The sequence below is a fragment of the Falco peregrinus genome, chromosome Z (assembly GCF_023634155.1).
Source record: "Falco peregrinus isolate bFalPer1 chromosome Z, bFalPer1.pri, whole genome shotgun sequence".
NCBI lineage: Eukaryota > Metazoa > Chordata > Aves > Falconiformes > Falconidae > Falco > Falco peregrinus.
The window spans coordinates 55,290,632-55,308,104 of NC_073739.1; the positions used below are offsets into that span (position 1 = coordinate 55,290,632).

At 37.5% G+C, this 17,473-nt stretch overlaps 1 protein-coding gene across 1 annotated transcript in view; it reads left to right on the top strand.

Annotated features, from left to right (window-relative positions):
• GLIS3 (GLIS family zinc finger 3) overlaps window positions 1–17,473 on the top strand; it is a 139,112-nt gene that overhangs the window by 4,347 nt on the left and 117,292 nt on the right. The window contains exon 3 of the mRNA XM_055791691.1: window positions 3,780–4,905. Coding sequence (XP_055647666.1) covers window positions 3,780–4,905 — 1,126 coding nt within the window. The remainder of the gene's footprint in view (window positions 1–3,779; window positions 4,906–17,473) is intronic.

Sequence of the window (17,473 nt, forward strand, 5' to 3'; positions counted from 1 at the left end):
AGATTTGGAGTTTTGCCACAGATAACGTCAGATTTTGGTGTGTAGACCATGATGGATAAAAACTTGCCCATCTTCTTTGAGAGTTTCTGAAAAACTTTTCCAGAATATTCCATTATACTGCTTGAAACCATATGTAATAACTGGCAATTACTTTGAGGCAAGTCAGAAAACAACCCAGGAAAGAGCAAAGGGTTCTTGGCTAGTAAAACAGAAGACCATGCACAAAGATAAGAAAACATGGGGTTTCACTCTTCCATGTTTATGGTTCTGTGTTATCCTTGACACTGGCCTCTACGCAGAGAGAGGACAGAAGGTAATTGCAAGTAATGTCTTGTAAATGTTCATGAAAAATCTGGTCCAAACTCAAGCCGGTTTAGATTACAATAAGCAGACGTGCCAAATAATACCGTCTGAGAATCTGGCACAAGTGGTATAGCTGGCCCTTCATTTTCTTATTAGGCATATTTATTTTTCCCACAGAAAACTACATAGTCACAGTGTGGGCAGGCTTTTGAAGAAATTTGCTTTGTTTTGGGAGCTGGAAACTTTGTTACTTTTGAATTTAGAGGCTTAAGTGAGAACCAAACTTCTTCAGGTTATCTGGCTTTTATTGCATACTTGACATTCTGAGACAACTCTTGATTTTTGTTCTCTTATGAGACTTCTAAAATGCAGTTTTTCTTCAGCTTCACTGATGGATATGTCCCTTTGTGTTAGGCATTAGTAGCTTTTTGAATGATATGGTCCTACTATGCATCTGATTAAAATTTGTGACATTACAAGAACAGACGTTATATTGATGCATGATTTTTTTCCCTACTTATAAAAGAGAGAACAAAAATCTAAATAATCTAACAGGTAAACCCCCCCACCCTATTTATATTTTCCATATATAAATATATGTAGCCCAGCATGGAAAAATCAAACCTTACTTTTCTTGCTCTGTTAAAGACTGTAGATCTATATTTGGGGTCACAGCACACTAACATGATTTAACTGGCCAATAATGAACTGTGCTTTTAACAAAGCCCATTGATAAACAGACCCAACAGCCTGATTTTTTTTTTTCCACAAAAGATTATCCCTTTAGCGCTAAATTTTACACAAGATTGACCTGATACAGCAATCCTATTTTTTTCATTTCTCTCAATGAAAACTTTAGTCATCATGTTAATTGTGCTTTTCTGTTTTGAAAGTGCCTCTTAAACCCTGCTGGAGTAACCTGACCTCCACAGCAGTACCCTATGCTGACATTCAATCTGAACAGGGTGTTTCTTACTCTGACACAGCAAATCAACCACCGTCCATTACAAAGCAAGTATCTTAGCATAGGAACATTTACCCGTTTACCCCCATAGCTCACCACAGCAAGGCAGGGTGATATGTAAAGGCACATTTTCACTATTTGTGATCTCTCTCAGTGCACAGATATAGCACCTGCAAACTGCTTCCTCTTTCCCTCAGCCTGTGCCAGGCTTCCCCCTCTAGGCAAAAGGGGGCTGAGGGGCAGCCAGGATGCCCTGAGCACCATTTCCCCTCCTCCAGCTCCCAGGGAATGACTGGGCTGTGTTCTGGCAGCGTGATCCAGCCCTTAAACCAGTCACTGCAAAACAACTTTTCTTAATTCAAGTTGGTTGACTCTCAAGTGGTGGAAAATGCTGTAATATAAAGCAGTAGGAACCCCCCCCATCACTCAGGGAGTGATAACAAAGACACTGTGATTTTTCAGCTTTAACCTTTCTAGCTAGACCTGAATGTGGAAAGCTATATACCTTTTTCTTGCTCAAATAACTTAGTGTTTTCATATATTCTTTCAACATTGCTGATCTAATTGTAAGTTAGTCCACAGATCTCAGAGGTGAAAAGTCAATTTCCCAAGAAAAATCATGGAAATTTGGTAAATATTGCCATATTCACTGGAAATATCACCAAAATCATCATTTAGGATCTCTTCTTGCTGTCTTGGGTTGATTGATGTTGTTTTAAATGGGATTCAGATCTCCACTTTTAACCTACCACCAATTCTTAAGTAGTTTCATCTGCCTCTGCTGAAGCTGGACTCCCTGCAGTAGGGCTGTGGTGCAGACATATGAGCCACTGGATCTGTGTTTCCTGAAGCAGTGCAGAATCTTGCGGAACTCGCAAGCAACTGCAATATTGCTTACTCTGAGTAAATATCAAAACTTGCTTCCTTGTTAAAAAAAAGCAGCAAGTAAAATAGGTAGAAGTGCCTCCTCAAAGGTGTTTGCTGTAACTGTGTTTGTATCAAGAAAGAGATAATTTGTTTATTTTATTAAATTTCTTTACAGTGCATATTTTCTCTTTTAGAAATTTGAAATTTGTAGCCATATAAAAACATGCAGTAAAATAGTTATAAATAACTGACTATACATAATTTGACTATACATTTGAACTTACATTTGTAAGTGAGAATACATTATTGCTTGCCTACATGACAATTCCTTTGGATTATTGCATGTCAATATCTCATATATTGTTTATTTAAAGCTTTAAGAAACACTTTTCAACACCTGGTATTTAAGGTACCTATTAGCACTTATTAGGTGTTTTTTTCAGTTAATTTGACCTCCTGAAGTCTTTGTGTGATAGGATGAGCTATTGTCTATCTTGTTTTTTATTTGGGAAGCTGAGCTGCAGTGTTGAGTTGTTCATCTTAAAAATGCATTTTAGATTTAGATGAGAAATCAGATTTCCTGTGTGCTTGATCCACCATTGAAATTCTATGCTTCTTCAAAAGTGTACTGTGAAAAGAATAAACCCAGAATTAACCCCCAGAGCAAAAGATGCAGAAGCTTCTGTGTCTGTGAGATTTCCAAGTTTATCTAGATACATACAGGGTTCTTTCTACTGTTAGAGCCCCTTAAAAATAGAAATTAATACACCGATAGGAAATTCAAGTCTGCCAAGATGTGAACTGGAAACATAAAGACGTAAATCCACTTGGCCTTTACCCAACATTTGCAGCCATGAATCAGGGATCCTGATGTCATTGTATTTCCCTTTTTATACCTTTCTGTAGAAAACAATGTTTTTAAGACCTTATGAGTGTTTTTTTTTTAAATCTACCAGTAGGATATTTGCAGCATAAACAAGTTTCATAATATTTCTGTGAAAAGCCAATGATAACAGCAAGATTACACTTACATGAAAAATTTGGATTGCTGACTTGGAGGCAGATACATCATCAGATTAAAACTTAATAAACCCCTTCAACTGGTTCTTCTACGTTATTCATTTATTTTGTTTGTTTTGTAGAGTTAGATATTATCTGTATATATAAAATTGAGCTATTTCTGTAGAGAATACTATTTGTATTTGTATGCATTACCATTGGCAAATTTGTTAAATATTTATTCTTTATTAATCAGTATTCTTCCTGTTCTTAGCCAGCAGAAATAATAGTCAACTCAAATAAATACAAGTTTCATACAAGGCAGGAGCATAACGCTTTGGCTTCAGAGGCCCAAACCTATTTACACCACAGCTGATGAAAAAATTTGCATTGATTTCTGCATTGATGTATGACGAACCTTTACAGCAACTTTTCTTCAAAAATGTTAAAGTTGTTTTCCTAAGTGACCTTGTTATATATGTAGTGCCCATTTATGCATACTGTTAAATTAACTGAGAGTGTTGAAGTTGAGTACAGGGAATTAGGGAGAGATTTTCTCACATGTAGCCTTTCTTTAATTTTATGTGCGTATGAAGATAGAAGAACCACCACTGAATTGTCTAACTGCTTACTTACTTTATTGCAGGTCTCTCTTGTCGTGTGAGTCTCTGGCATCTACGACGTTAAGCTTGTCAGAAAGTCAGTCCACACTGAGTGTTAAGCAAGAGTGGTCGCGTGGGTACAGCGCACTTCCTTCTGTTCCTCCTGACCAAGGTTTACAAAATGGCAGTGAGCTGGGGGACTTCTTAAATTTTTCACCCAGAACATCTCTGTCCAGTAACTGCGTCTCTAACTCATTACCGTCCTACTTACATGGAATGGAAAATAGGCATTCCACTTACTCTAGTCCTCACCATTCCTCAGCCTGGTCTCCAGCAGCCCGCTCCAAAAAGAGAGTGCTCTCTCTGTCTCCTCTGTCTGACGGCATTGGGATTGACTTCAATACAATCATCCGTACATCCCCAACCTCTCTGGTGGCCTACATCAACAGCTCCAGGACGTCACCAGCAAATGTCTCCCCACAGCCTGAGGTCTATGGACATTTTTTGGGAGTGAGAGGAAGCTGTATACCCCAAAATTGCTCTATTCCAACTGCCCAGAAAGACCTTCTCATGGCTAATGGCAACATCACCTTTCCAGGGTATGTTGAGAATGAGGCTGGTGAGTATCAGCGGATGCAGCAGCTGGAGCAAGCCAGCTTGCAGGTGGCCACCGCAAGTAACATGGTAATCCAGCAGGGCATTCCACCTGCAGACAACGAGGTGGTGGGTATCCTGAAAAACGAACACCTGGATGACTTCTTAGGCTGTACGGTCAACATGCCTCCTCCACCCCTGCTGCCACCACCACCTCCACAAGGGCCACCCCCACCGTACCATGCTCAGCAGCACCAGCATCCACACAGCCTCCCCAGTCTCATTCAGCTGCTGCCTGTGACTCCTTCTTCCCCCAGCACCCTGCTCAATGAAGATGGTGAGCCAAACAATTTCAATGGCAAGCACAGCTGCCACTGGGTTGACTGCAGTGCGCTGTATGGCCAGCAAGAGGAACTTGTGCAGCACATAGAGAAGATCCATGTAGATCAGAGGAAGGGAGAGGACTTCACTTGCTTCTGGGCAGGGTGCCCACGAAAGTACAAGCCATTTAATGCCCGTTATAAACTGCTGATTCACATGAGAGTCCACTCAGGAGAGAAGCCAAACAAATGCACGGTAAGTGTGAATGTTGCCTCTCTTACCAGTAAAAGGCTCTCTGTTACCCGTGAAAATACAGAGAAGTGTTTTTCCTAGTTAATGGTGTGCTTTTTTAACTAGTCTGTGTGAATGAATGACTGCTCCATTTTTCCACCTAGGTAGAAAGGAAAGGTGTTCTTTAATTTGATATGTACTAACAGGTATGATTAAGAAAATTCTGTTTTCTAGATTTATAAACTTCTACTGTAGACTGCAAAAGTGACATGGTAGATCTTCATAAAGCAAAACTTAAGTTCCATCAGTAGTTAAGTACCTCCATGAAGGATATATGCAGGAAAAGTGCTACAGAATAAATGGCACAATTTATCTTGAAATATCCTTTAGTTGTGTCACTCCTTTTTGACATGAGGAATTTTTAGGATCTTGCATAATGTTACCATGAGAAACTGAGAAGGGCTGGGTATTTTTTAAGGCAAATTTGTTTAATTACTAAGAAAAAACAGGCCCACAGCCCTGTTTCCATGAATACAGTAGGAATAAAACATGTAACAGTTTATCTGGTCACAGATTCTAGCAGTGAGTGTCCAACCCCTGTTTTCTTGCTGTTTTTCTGAGGGTGACTGCAAGTCAGTCAGTCATATATGTATCACATGGGCTAACAATCTAACCAGTAAACCCTAGAATCAGTTTGTGTTTAGACTCCAGTGAACCATCCATCATCTTTGTAATTCAGACCGTTGATTGGCGTTACATATAGTCTGTATTTTGGTTGACAATTAGTTTACCCTTGCTAAGTGCTTATCTAGTGTCAGCAGAAAGCAGCTTCACCTATGCTGTTTCCAATCCTCAGTGTAACATAACAAAACAATGAGTATATAATTTCTAGGAATAATAAAAGTGCTGATTACTATTGACTTGAAAAAGAAATTGTTTACATGTTGTGAAATATAAATGGGTGCTGGGAGTCTTTTCAGTGTGTGCCTAGTTGTGTAATTTTCTTATCATGATATAGACGTTTGCTTGTACAATAGATAGAGGAAATTCTTTTCTTTCACTTTTGTCACTTCAGAGGGCCAACCTCCTTCACAAACAGTGGATGTTTTCCCAGATTTCTCTCTTGAATTTAAAGGACCAGGTAGAGATTGTGTCATGACACTAAGGAAGACTCTTCATCCTTCCCTTTTGTCACACCAGAGCTTGAACTCCAAATATTCTTTTTAAGTTCCATAATATTCTCTTTTCTGCTCTCCAGCTGTATTGGAGTAGAGTTTACCATTAATTTCACTTTCTCCTCAGGGATTTCTCATCAGCTTTGTGGGGAAAGAGAGTCAAGAAAGTAATTTTTCAAGGGAATAGCACATGGAAAAAAAGAGATGGAGACAGATGTCAGCAGATGAGTGAGAACAGGCAACAACAGTATGAAGAAAAGAGGGAAGGAATGGTGAAAGAGCACTGAAAAAAGAGTAATGCCAAGTACCCAGGGGCTTTCTAGGAAAATTACAATGAGGGATCCATTAAGACTGGGGAAAAGTTCTGCTAGCAGCACTCTGTGCTCCCTGCCCTGCCTGTTCAGAAACGGTATTTACAGTGACCTTCTCATGATATGAAGCTTCCTTGAGAAGTCCTTAGCTTTGAAGGAATCGTCATTCAGTGGCGATAAATATGTTAATGTTTAAGATAGGGTACTTCATATGATAATGTTTCTGATATCACTAAACCTAAAGTAAAGTCTGTGCCAAGTCATGCTTTGTCACAAAAAAATGGGGTGTCTATATTAGCTTCTCAAAGAGTGATTGCTTTCATAAATATTAAAAAAGTGTAATTAATTTTACTGAACTTCAGCTAGTATTTGTGTATAGTGCCAAGAAGTCTGCATATCAGAAGCAACAGTCACATGCTTATCTTGCTTTCATGTTTGGAAGTGTAATGAAATGTAGAAATATTCAGAGTGATATGATTTACACTCATAATATGGGTGTAAATATGGAATATAGGCCCCCTTTCCTGGAACAAGCATGTAGGAATAGCATTCTTTAGCTGGGTTTAAGTGAAACAGCTTGCTGCTTTCATCCTTTACCATTTCATAAATGGTGTGAATCTGGAAAAATGTACTTGGCTCTCTAATGCCAAGGGGCCATGGACTGGAAGTCTTAATATATTTAGGAAGTTGTACTTCAGCCAGACTTCATACCTTTCTCACCAAGCAGTGAAATTCACAATCCAATCAATACAATTCAACATTTTAAGCTGAGACTTTATGTGAGGTATTAGGGAGAACACTCTGGGCAAGATAATAAAAGACAATAAAAAAGTATGCAAAATAAATCTGAAGCTTTTCACCAAACCTTTATCAATTTATGCATTTAAGTGATAAATCGGAACAATCCATTCATAAACTTTTATTTGTCCAGCTAGGGTCTTTCTATAATTTATTTTCTGGTTCTATGTGTAGGATGCCTCTTTCTGTAAAAAGCTTGGTAAAGTAGAAGTCTACATCCAGTGTAGCTTGCCGACTGATAAGAGGCAGTCTAGTAGACCAGGAAAGGAAGGAAAAACGCCAAATACACACCTATTATGTGATCCAACCAGATTTACTGCAGAGAGTATAGCAGAAGTAATAGGTCTTCGGGAAGAACTATCTTACATGACGTGTCAAACATCCTGTATTCAAAGGCAGCCAGTTGCACTAGTCACCCTAGTAACATCACACAATAGTCACTGTGTGAGCATTGTATGTGTTACTGGTTTCTAGCATTTTGCAAGAGGCAACCTTCTCTTTTTTTAAAGCTTATATTGCAGTGTGTCCTAGGCAGTATATTTATCATGCAGTACTTGTTTCTGTGCAGATGAGTGTTGAAAGTGTACCAGTAAATACTGTGCTGTATATCCCAATAGACTGCTGTGACAGTTCAGCAAGCTTTGCAAGTTTTAGTAATGCAAGGTCAGGGTTACTTCTAAGTTGTATCCTTGTAACACTGATAGAGATTATATGGAATCAGATGCACAACTAGTTATAAGCTGAACTTCAAAAATAATTTTATTATTCTCTGTTATTGGTCTGTGATAATGAAATCATGTATTTTGAGAAAAGACTTGAAAAACAACTAGGACTGCAGTACCTGATGTGCTTATAGTTCAAATCAGAGCCATGCAGACATAGAATATTCCTTTGACCTCAGCATTTGTTTTGCCACATCTGAACTATTTTCTTTTTATCTATGTAACAAAAATTTGAAGTGATGAACTATAGCTACAAGTGATAGTCTAGTCATTAGTTCCTTCTTGTTCTGGATGAGCAGTCTTCAATTCTGGAAGATAAAGGTGTTGTAGAGTGAGTATTAATCAGGTAGCAGCACATAAAATCATATGATGATTGTGATAATGAGATCCGAACTTAAAGGCAAGCATTCTTAAGGTCAAAACTTAGAACATACTTGTCCCTCTGTACAAAGGTAAGTAGGGTGGAGTAGAAAATAATTGCATACTAGTCCTGATAGATTTGTTTTGTATTGCTGTTTTCCTGTGAATCACACTCTTTTTTTTCCAGCTGTAACTGAATTTTGCTGCTGAAGCTGCATGTTCAGGTTAGGTCTTGGCAATTTGATCCAATACACTCTCTCTGTGTACTGAAAAGCCATGGTGTATTTTTCATTGCTGCCCATTTGTAGAAGACTGGTTCTTGTTCTAAAAAATGCACTTTAATTTTAAAAAGCATGAATTTCATAGAGTCCTGTATTTTCTTTTATATGGGAGGCCAAAGTACGTGACTATACTTGGCCTTTCTTTATTACATAGAAATTTGTGAAGCTGAAGAGTTGCATGCGAGTTGCGTGAAGTTGCATGCGAGAGGCCTCACCTGAGGTTGACTTGTTGGGAATAGGAATTCATTAAATAGCCGTTAAAATGTATTGGGCTACCTTACTATTCATTAAAATATCTTTCGGGTTCTGTTCCAACTTACTACATCTGGAATGCATTCTTCTTTTCAGTGACCTGGTTTAAAGACTAAAAAAATTGTTCATGGCATGGTAATATATATTTAGTATCTGTTCCTAAACTTTATGTAAAGTAGGTATGGCACGTTTGAATGTGTTGTGTATTTATTTATTAATCTATGCATTAGCTTTTACTTTGTAGGAATAAGTTAAAGAAAAAAATTGAATGAAGAATTGATGTTGAAATGCAAGCAGTTAGTATATGAGTAGTTGAGGTAAAACCTGTAATGTTTGCAAGCAGTTACCATACAATGGTATCTGAGGTTCCCTCAAATTTCCTCTGTATTCGAAAAAAAGAGAATTCCCAGTAGCTGTGGAAACTCCACAGTAGCAATTGGCAAATGGTGACCTTTTGCTCTCTTTGGCTGTACCTGTGAGGTTATTTTCTACTCAGCGTTCCTTCTTTTAAGTGAGTATTCTTGTACTTTTCAAGTTCAGCTGCAATAAGAGGTACTTAATTAGCCTTATTGTCATGCTGTGCAAACAGTAAGCTTAACATATTTATTCTGGTGTAAATAACAACAGCATGTTGCTAGAGATAAATTTTAGCCTCTCTTTGCAGTTTCAGTCAGGTGCAGTAGGAATGCTTCCCCTTTTGAAACTGCATTCAGTCTTTTTGCTTTCTCTAAGATCTCAGCTATGCTTCAGCACAATGCTATTAGTATTTTAACGTATGGGATAGTAATACATACACTGCACTTTTTATCACAGCTGCTTGATGTAATTCAAACCAATAAAATGGCTAGTATTCCTGTCAGATTTGAAGCGACATCCATTTAACATCTGCTACGTATCTGAAACCATCCTTATCACATCAACCTACTAAGCATGTGAAACAGAAGGTATGGTTAGAAAAAAAATAACATAAAACTTAAAACATTTGTATAATACTTTTTTGAGACACAAGTAAACATCTTTGGGTGAGCATGAGTATTTAGGTAGGGGGGTGTGTGTGTGCTATTTGAAGAACACATGTTTGGAAGATGGTATTCAAGATGAAATTTTGATTAAAACCAGAAATGCCTTCTGTAAAAATGATGGGGAATTCTTGTCCATCTTCAGGCTTTAGCAGTGTGCCTTCAAATGGTGTGTTATATATGGCATATATATTGGTACTATATATGTATGGTACTATATATTTTATACAGCACATGACAGTTTTTTGTTGATAAAGAAAGACCATATCAAATCCTATATTGTGCTGAAATCTTAGAAAAATAGAAACTATAAACGTTTTTTGTTTTTGCTTACATTCTTGCAGAAGAATTTTTCACTATGCTAAAGTAGCAGTTGAGCACCTAGTCTTAAACATGGTGAAAGAATAGTGATTTATTAGTAGAGTCAAGTTGCTGAAAGTTAGAAAACACCAAGTTTATAGTTGCCTGTTGCCCATTTTTGTCACTAATTTGGTAAGCTAACTGAAACAGAAATACCATGGAAAAGGCAGAGATGTAGGAGTAATTAGACTATATCATGGTGTATAGACACAGAAAAGGTGAGATTTAATTTGCAACCATAAAGCTATGGCTTCCTAACTCTCACAGTCTTGTGCAATCTTGGTAACCTACTGGTTTTGGTTATGATGTTTTAGCTGTTTAAAGGAAAAACAAATAATGAATTGTGGGTGTGCTTTCGCAAACAGCTCAAACTCATGTGATCACATCAGATGGCATCTAGCCCAAGCTAATAAATCTTACCTCTCAGCAATGGTATAATGTTCTTTAATATTATACTTCCAGTATGAAATACATAATGCATCTGTAGTTAAAAATGTAATGGCATGTATTTTCCTGTGGCTGCTTAAGATGCAGAACTCCATTTGAGTTCAGTGAGCACCTGAAGGCTTATGTTATCCAAACTACTGAGCGTTAATATCAAAGCATCTCTTCATGCATTCAAAAATGCAAAGCAGACTCTTTTCTACATGCAGATGTAGAACTGATGACATTGAAAACCTATAGCAGAGAACAATATTCCATGTTACAGAATAAAATCTATGAAACCTATAATTTTATGCTTGTTCTTCTAATGAATAATTTGATTTTCCTGTTAGGTATTTGAACCAGCTTTTCTTCCCTTTTGACTTAGATATTTGGAAAATTTAAGACAGATTTTTAAAGAACTTTTTCAAACAGGCATCTTTTTAGTTTCACTGTAAGCCAGAATATGACTGTGAAGTATCAAAAAATAACAATGAACATTCCTAATTGCAGACGTGTTTGTGTGGAAAGGTTTCTAATTTATTACCTCTTTGTGCATAGGCACAAAGATTGTATTTTATTTATTTTCATTTTCCTGTGAATTTTAATGGAACATTTTTGAGATTTTTTTCATTCCTGTGCCAAACTATAAATAAATGGTAAACTAAAACTATGAACTCCTTAAAATTTCATCTACTTGAAGTGTAGAATCCCAAATCAAAACTTTTGATCTGCTAAAATTTCAATTGTAGAAAATGTGAAGTTGTTTTTATTTTGTCATTTTGTTTTGTTTTTTAATAGTAGAGTTTTAAATTACAAAATTACTTAAATTCAAAACTGAGGGGCTAATGCTCAGGTTGTGGTTTTGGAGCATGTTTGTGTGAATTGGAAATTTGATTAGTCTCCTAAGTCATAAGCTCTTTTTAGATAACTTCTGCTCTTTTCTGCCACTTTTAATTTTGATTTTCAGCATCCCTGTTTGGTTGATGACTGGACCTTTATCAGGAATAGAGTGAGTAAATTATAAAGCTTTCCATTTGCTGATAGAAAAGTCTAACAATATCTCACAGGAAAACACAAGATGCAAGTTATGATACAGTCACAACAGAAATAGACAGAAACCATTGCCCAAAAAAATGATTCTGCTGTAAAGAAACAAACACAGAAGTAGAGGGAACTAGTTAATAGATTATGCTGTGCATTGCAATATTACTTTTTCTGAAGGGAAATACAGTTTTAAGTAAAGATAAACATACTATTGGCTTTTATTTAGGTGATTGACACTGTTTTCCTAAGGATTAGAGGTTTAATTAATGCTTCTGGCACTCTGTGGAGAACTTCCGGAACATCTAAGTCTAATGGTTTGCCTTTAAAAACAAATGTTGATAGTTAAGCATCATAGAACCATCATGGGTTTATTTGTACAGAGTAATTAAGAAATGGGAAAATGCCATGTACCTTTTTGTGCACATATAATTGCACTAGTTAAATATGTTGCAAACCAAAATGAATATATTCTGAAATTTTTGGAGATGCTAAGATATTCTTTGACATTTTTTTCAGCATTCAGATTTAGTTTAAGATATTTTTACTGACTTCATGTTTAAAGGGATCAAGGGAAGGGACTGGTCCTGTGAATTTTTAAAGGGTAGGTTCCACAGCCATAGTCTCATAGACTTCAGTGGGATTCTTTCAGGCAGAATCCTGAAGTCAGGACACAAACTCAGTGATTCCATTGATTTCAATGCCATGTCTTGAGTGCTGCTTTATACACATATTTACTTAGAATCATAGAATCATTTAGGCTGGAAAAGACCTTAAAGATCATGGAGTTCAACCGTAGACCTAACACTGCCAAGTTCACTAAACCATGTCACTGAGTGCCACATCTATGGGTCTTTCAAATATCCCCAGGGATGGTGACTCAACCACCCCCCTGGGCAGCCCGTTCCAATGCTTGACAACCATTTCAGTGAAGAAGTTCTTCCTCATATCCAGTCTAAACCTTCCCATGTGCAACTTGAGGCCATCTCCTCTCATTCTGTCGCTTATTATTTGGGAAAAGATTCTCTCTACAGCCTCCTTTCAGGTGACTGTAGGGAGCAGTAAGGTCTCCTCCCAGCCTCAGCACAGTATCCCAAACACTGAGGCAGATCGAGAATTGGCTTGGTGTGCTCTGAGGCCTGAAGCGGTTCTGTTCCACTGCCATTGCAGTCCCAGTGAGCTGAGGTGGCATTCATCAGATGCTAAAAGCTTGCCTACTTTTATGGATAGATGCTCGCAGGGTAGGTTTCCAAAGGACTTGGACAGTATAAGGATTAAGCACTGCTCATAACATGCTTATAGTGGGCTCTCCTTAAAAATGATTTCTTGAACAGAGATATTACTAATACAGCCGGTGCGGTGGAGTCCTCCGTTAAGAGAAACGCAGTTGCTGTTGATCTTGTGTTAACAGGGCTTGAATAACTGCTGAACAGACCTTTCTGAACAAGGCCACATGGAAACAGGGAGGTCTTTTTAGAGGTGATCACTGTGAAGGTTCAGTCTGTGACTATGTTAGAGTGCTGAACTAATTGAGAAAAGGAAATTCAGAGAGAAGCTGGTGAGGATGCTGTGACTGTGTTTTCTAGAACTGCCATGGGACTCAGTTAGCTCTGTTCAATGCATCTAGGTTTGATAAATATTGGTATAGCCACATGGTGACTGTTTTCTGATACCACCTTTATCTACTCAGCGTGCTTGTTTTTCCTGTCTATTAAAGACTGCTTCAATTTAGGTTTGATACTTTCTTACCATCATTTTTTAGGATATATAGCAACTTCATAAGTACTCAGCTTTTGAGAATTAACGCACATCATTACAAAGCTGAAAATCACAAGTGAATCATTTTAGAGAGATGTCACTGTGTCAAGAAAGTTTTTTAGGAGCTGTTTCTGCGTGAAATGTTGAAATGTGATGTTCCTCATCTGTCCATGAAGCAGTGTGCTTGATACAAAGAGTTGTTATAAATAATTCCCCCCCTCTGTTTTCTCCCTCTTTGAATGCTTTCTGTTGGTCATCAGCTGGCACAAGGTCAAGGAAAAGATGACTGCATGCCTTTATGGGTACACTTGGTACATTTCTATAAATAAAGTCAAACAAAATTAAATTGCTTTGGCTTTACTGTATTCTCTACTGTTTAACATTTGCAGAATTGCCTCTAAGGTTATTCAGATGTAAACATCAAGCAATGCCACTGTTCTTCAAGGTCTGTCATACTGCTGATGTATGTATGTTTTCCTAGAAACATTCAGATTTCTGTTGTAAGAAATCACAGCTATGCAAACAAGCTTATCTGGGCCAACAATAAAACATCATTGATTCTAATTAGGAGTCATCAGATAATAGAAAAAGACAAGGCTTCTTTTGTTCCATCAAAAGCCTGCTTTGCCTGCTTGCAAAAATGCATGGATTTCTTTCCAGTGGCTTTACATAATTAATATGACAAAGTTTCAGTCCTGTGATCTTACAGTTTCCAAGTGATTCAGACACACTTCTTAAACCTTGTTTAAGGTGTTTGATGGCTATCTGTTACAGAAGTTGGTAGATGGCATGAACATGAGGTCTGTTTTGTTTGTTTAAAGAAATGGGCTGTGCGTAAACTGTATTAAGGAATATCTATGCTGAGACTGCAAAGATTATTGAGAGTGGTTTTTTTTTAAAATGAGCCACTGTTGAGAAACAAGGCTGCCCAGCTCTGACTGACTCACAAGGACTTTGGGTTTTGAATGCCTGGACAAATGTGGTCTGAATCCATTGTGTAAGTTAACTAAGTTGAGACACTGATTTTCTGTCTGCACCAGTGAAGCGGGTCCATTATTGCATAACTTGTAAAGGAAAGACATACAGATTGAGCAAATACTGTGGAAATCATTATAGTTGATGGCTCTGCAGGCAGGGTGATTGATAATGTAAAATATATTGCCAGTTAGACTCAGACTGTTAAACTCAGTTAAATAGATCTCTGTGAAGCTTGGGTTGTGAACATGGCATTTCAGTGCATCATGGAGAGTTTGGTTCCAAATTAAAAGTAAGCCATCTGCAAGACTGTTGATCTGCTTTAATTGTGATAAGGTTCTCAAAAGTCTGTCACGTATATTTCCGAGAGCTGACATTTCCTCTGAAGGCAGAGGTCTGCTACTTCTGCTTCTGGTCAAGAGTTGCTGAAGGATCACTGAATGCAACACTAATCTCAAATACTGAGTGTGAATCATCACACATTTGAAAAACAGTGGTGGCCTTGTTGGAAACATATCTTCTCCCCTTATCTTTCATCCACACACAATGGGAAGCTTTGGAGTTATTTTTAAATTTACTTTATGCTTACCAATGCAAGATGAATAGTGGTCATATGTTGCAGATAGTCTTTGCAAGGCTTAGAAGACAGCAAAAATGAAATCATCATAGCACTAACTTCAGTTCTTACACTACTTTCATCGTACTAGTATCTGGGCACTTTATTTTTTTCCTGCTGTATAAGAGATGGGTCACTTAATCCATCACTATGGGCTTGATGAATTAAAGCTAAAATGTTCATATCCTTCTTATTTATGCTGTATTTTGCTGGTGTGACAGACCCTCCATTACCATGAAGCAAAACCGGTATCAAAACGGTCAGCAAGGAAACAGTATACCTGGACGCTCCCTGAACTTGAGGGAGACAGAGAAGACTAAAAGTGAGCTGGGTAAGGAGAATTCTTGATTGCTTATATGAAGGAGAACTGTGTTCATCCAGCCCCTAGAGATTTCCATGACTGTGAAGTTCTGATACAAATTTAGCTTAAAAATGTTAGGAGTTTGTGAAGAGGAACAAAAGATGGGAAGGAACTGCTTTACTAAGGATAAATAACTATGAGAAGCTGCTGCAGTAAATATGCAGTCTTCATAAAGGAAGGAGAGTGAGACAAACCCGCTCTATTTATATTCCCAGAAAATGAGAAAAGCAAGTAGGTCATCTGTCTCTTTGGCGTTAGCTTGAGGTACTGTTTTTCTGTGTCAGTAACATGTAATCTAACTGTGAGGCATGAGGCCTTTAATGGCTCCCAGCACACAATACAAGGTTGCAGCAGGGTGAGGCAGCTGCATGTTCCCCTTTAGATGGAGGAGTCACACCTCAGATGAGGATACAGAGAGCATGTCTGGGGGTGTGCAGATGTAGAGCATTTCTACAGCAGACTGTGTTGGTGGCAGACTGGAAACAGGTGCTGTGGTGTGTCTTCTTAGACAGGCTGCTGACTGCATGGGGTGTTTCTTGCAGCTGCTGCTCGTTTCTCTGGGGATGAGGAGGAAGGAGTTGAGTGTGTAGTATGACTTTGACATGGTGTCACAAGGAATAGAAGAAAATTAGGCTAGCAGGCTTTACATCATACGTGATGGCAAGGTACCAATTTTGGCTATTCTTGTTTTATGAATACCTGCAGTTTGCATTTTTTTCTTTCAATTTTCAACCTTTATAGACAGGATTAAGTTAATTTTGTATTAGTTGTGAAGATTTCTTTTCACAGTCCTTGTGAAATTCAGTGGAGTTGGAGCAGTCCACAACATTAATCATGGATATGTGTTATTTTGATCTATTCTGGCATGAATCTGGCAAGCTCAGAGTTTAGGCAGAGGCAGCTCACTTCTGTCTATGTAAGACCATATAGGTACGATCTTAGTGATGCTTAGAGACTCCCTCAGTGAACTCCTGACGTAAGCCATACAAACAAGAAGGTCATCTTATATTAAGTTCTGAAGAAAATCACAAACTCAGTTATTCTGTTTTACCTCTGGAGTGAGCTTGGAGAAGATACAAAAAATGTTCTGTTAGCGTTTTAGAATCTGATTCATTGCTGTGGGTTTGGTATATATACCCTGTGGTGCTATGTATTGCATGAATTTTCATTTTTATTGAAAGGCTTTTATTATTTTTTTTTAAAGAACTACTTTTTAAAATCCTTTTGTATGGTAAGAGTAAGCTGAATTAAATAGCTTAACTCTTCCAATTTTTTAATGTCACTCGGGGTACTTTGCATTAACTCTTTAGTATTTTGGCTTGCTTGATCGGTAGACTTTCCAGAAACTGCATATTTTTTCCTTCTGAAGTTAAAAGTTTAGACAAAATGCAGTTTCTCTTAATGAATTGTGAACGTGATTTATTAACAGATAGACTTTCCTTTTTGATTAAATTCTTTAGAAAGAAAAATGTTTTGACTTTTTTGACTTGAGTCCCAGAAAAACAATTGTCCATTGTATAAATTTACAGTAATTTATTTTTTTCAGGGTAATGATCTGATAAAATATTGTGTCATTGCCATAACACCCTCCTCCCCAAACAGTCACCACTTCAAAAACAAATGCAGATGAAGAAAATAATTTAAACATGTTACTTAAAGTTGTACAGGAAGTTGTAAAGTATTTGACCTGTGTACAAAAGACACATAATATTATGTTTTTGGAAAGCTAAAACAGTAAATGAAACACATCTGTCTCTGGTAAGGAGCAGACACAGTATGCTGTATTTATTTGTTTTATTTTCTTTTAATATTTTCATCTTTATTAGCCTGAGGGATAAGATAAAATGCTTTGTTCTGAGATACTGTCTTTGGTTCTGGTCATACCAGAGTTGCTAGCAATGTTTGATCATCTAAGCTTCTTAGTATTGTTGCTATGAGGAGCTAATGAACTTCTCAAGTTAGGAAGAAATACGGTAGTTTTCATTTGCTGACATAATTATACACAAAGTTTTGTAGTGTCAGAAGGTGAGCTAATCTACAGATCCAGGCATTCAGTTTCAAATGACTGTATTATCAGAGTTTTGCATGTTACTCACCACCTGCAAAGCCACAGTAAATCATGATTTCTGAACACTTA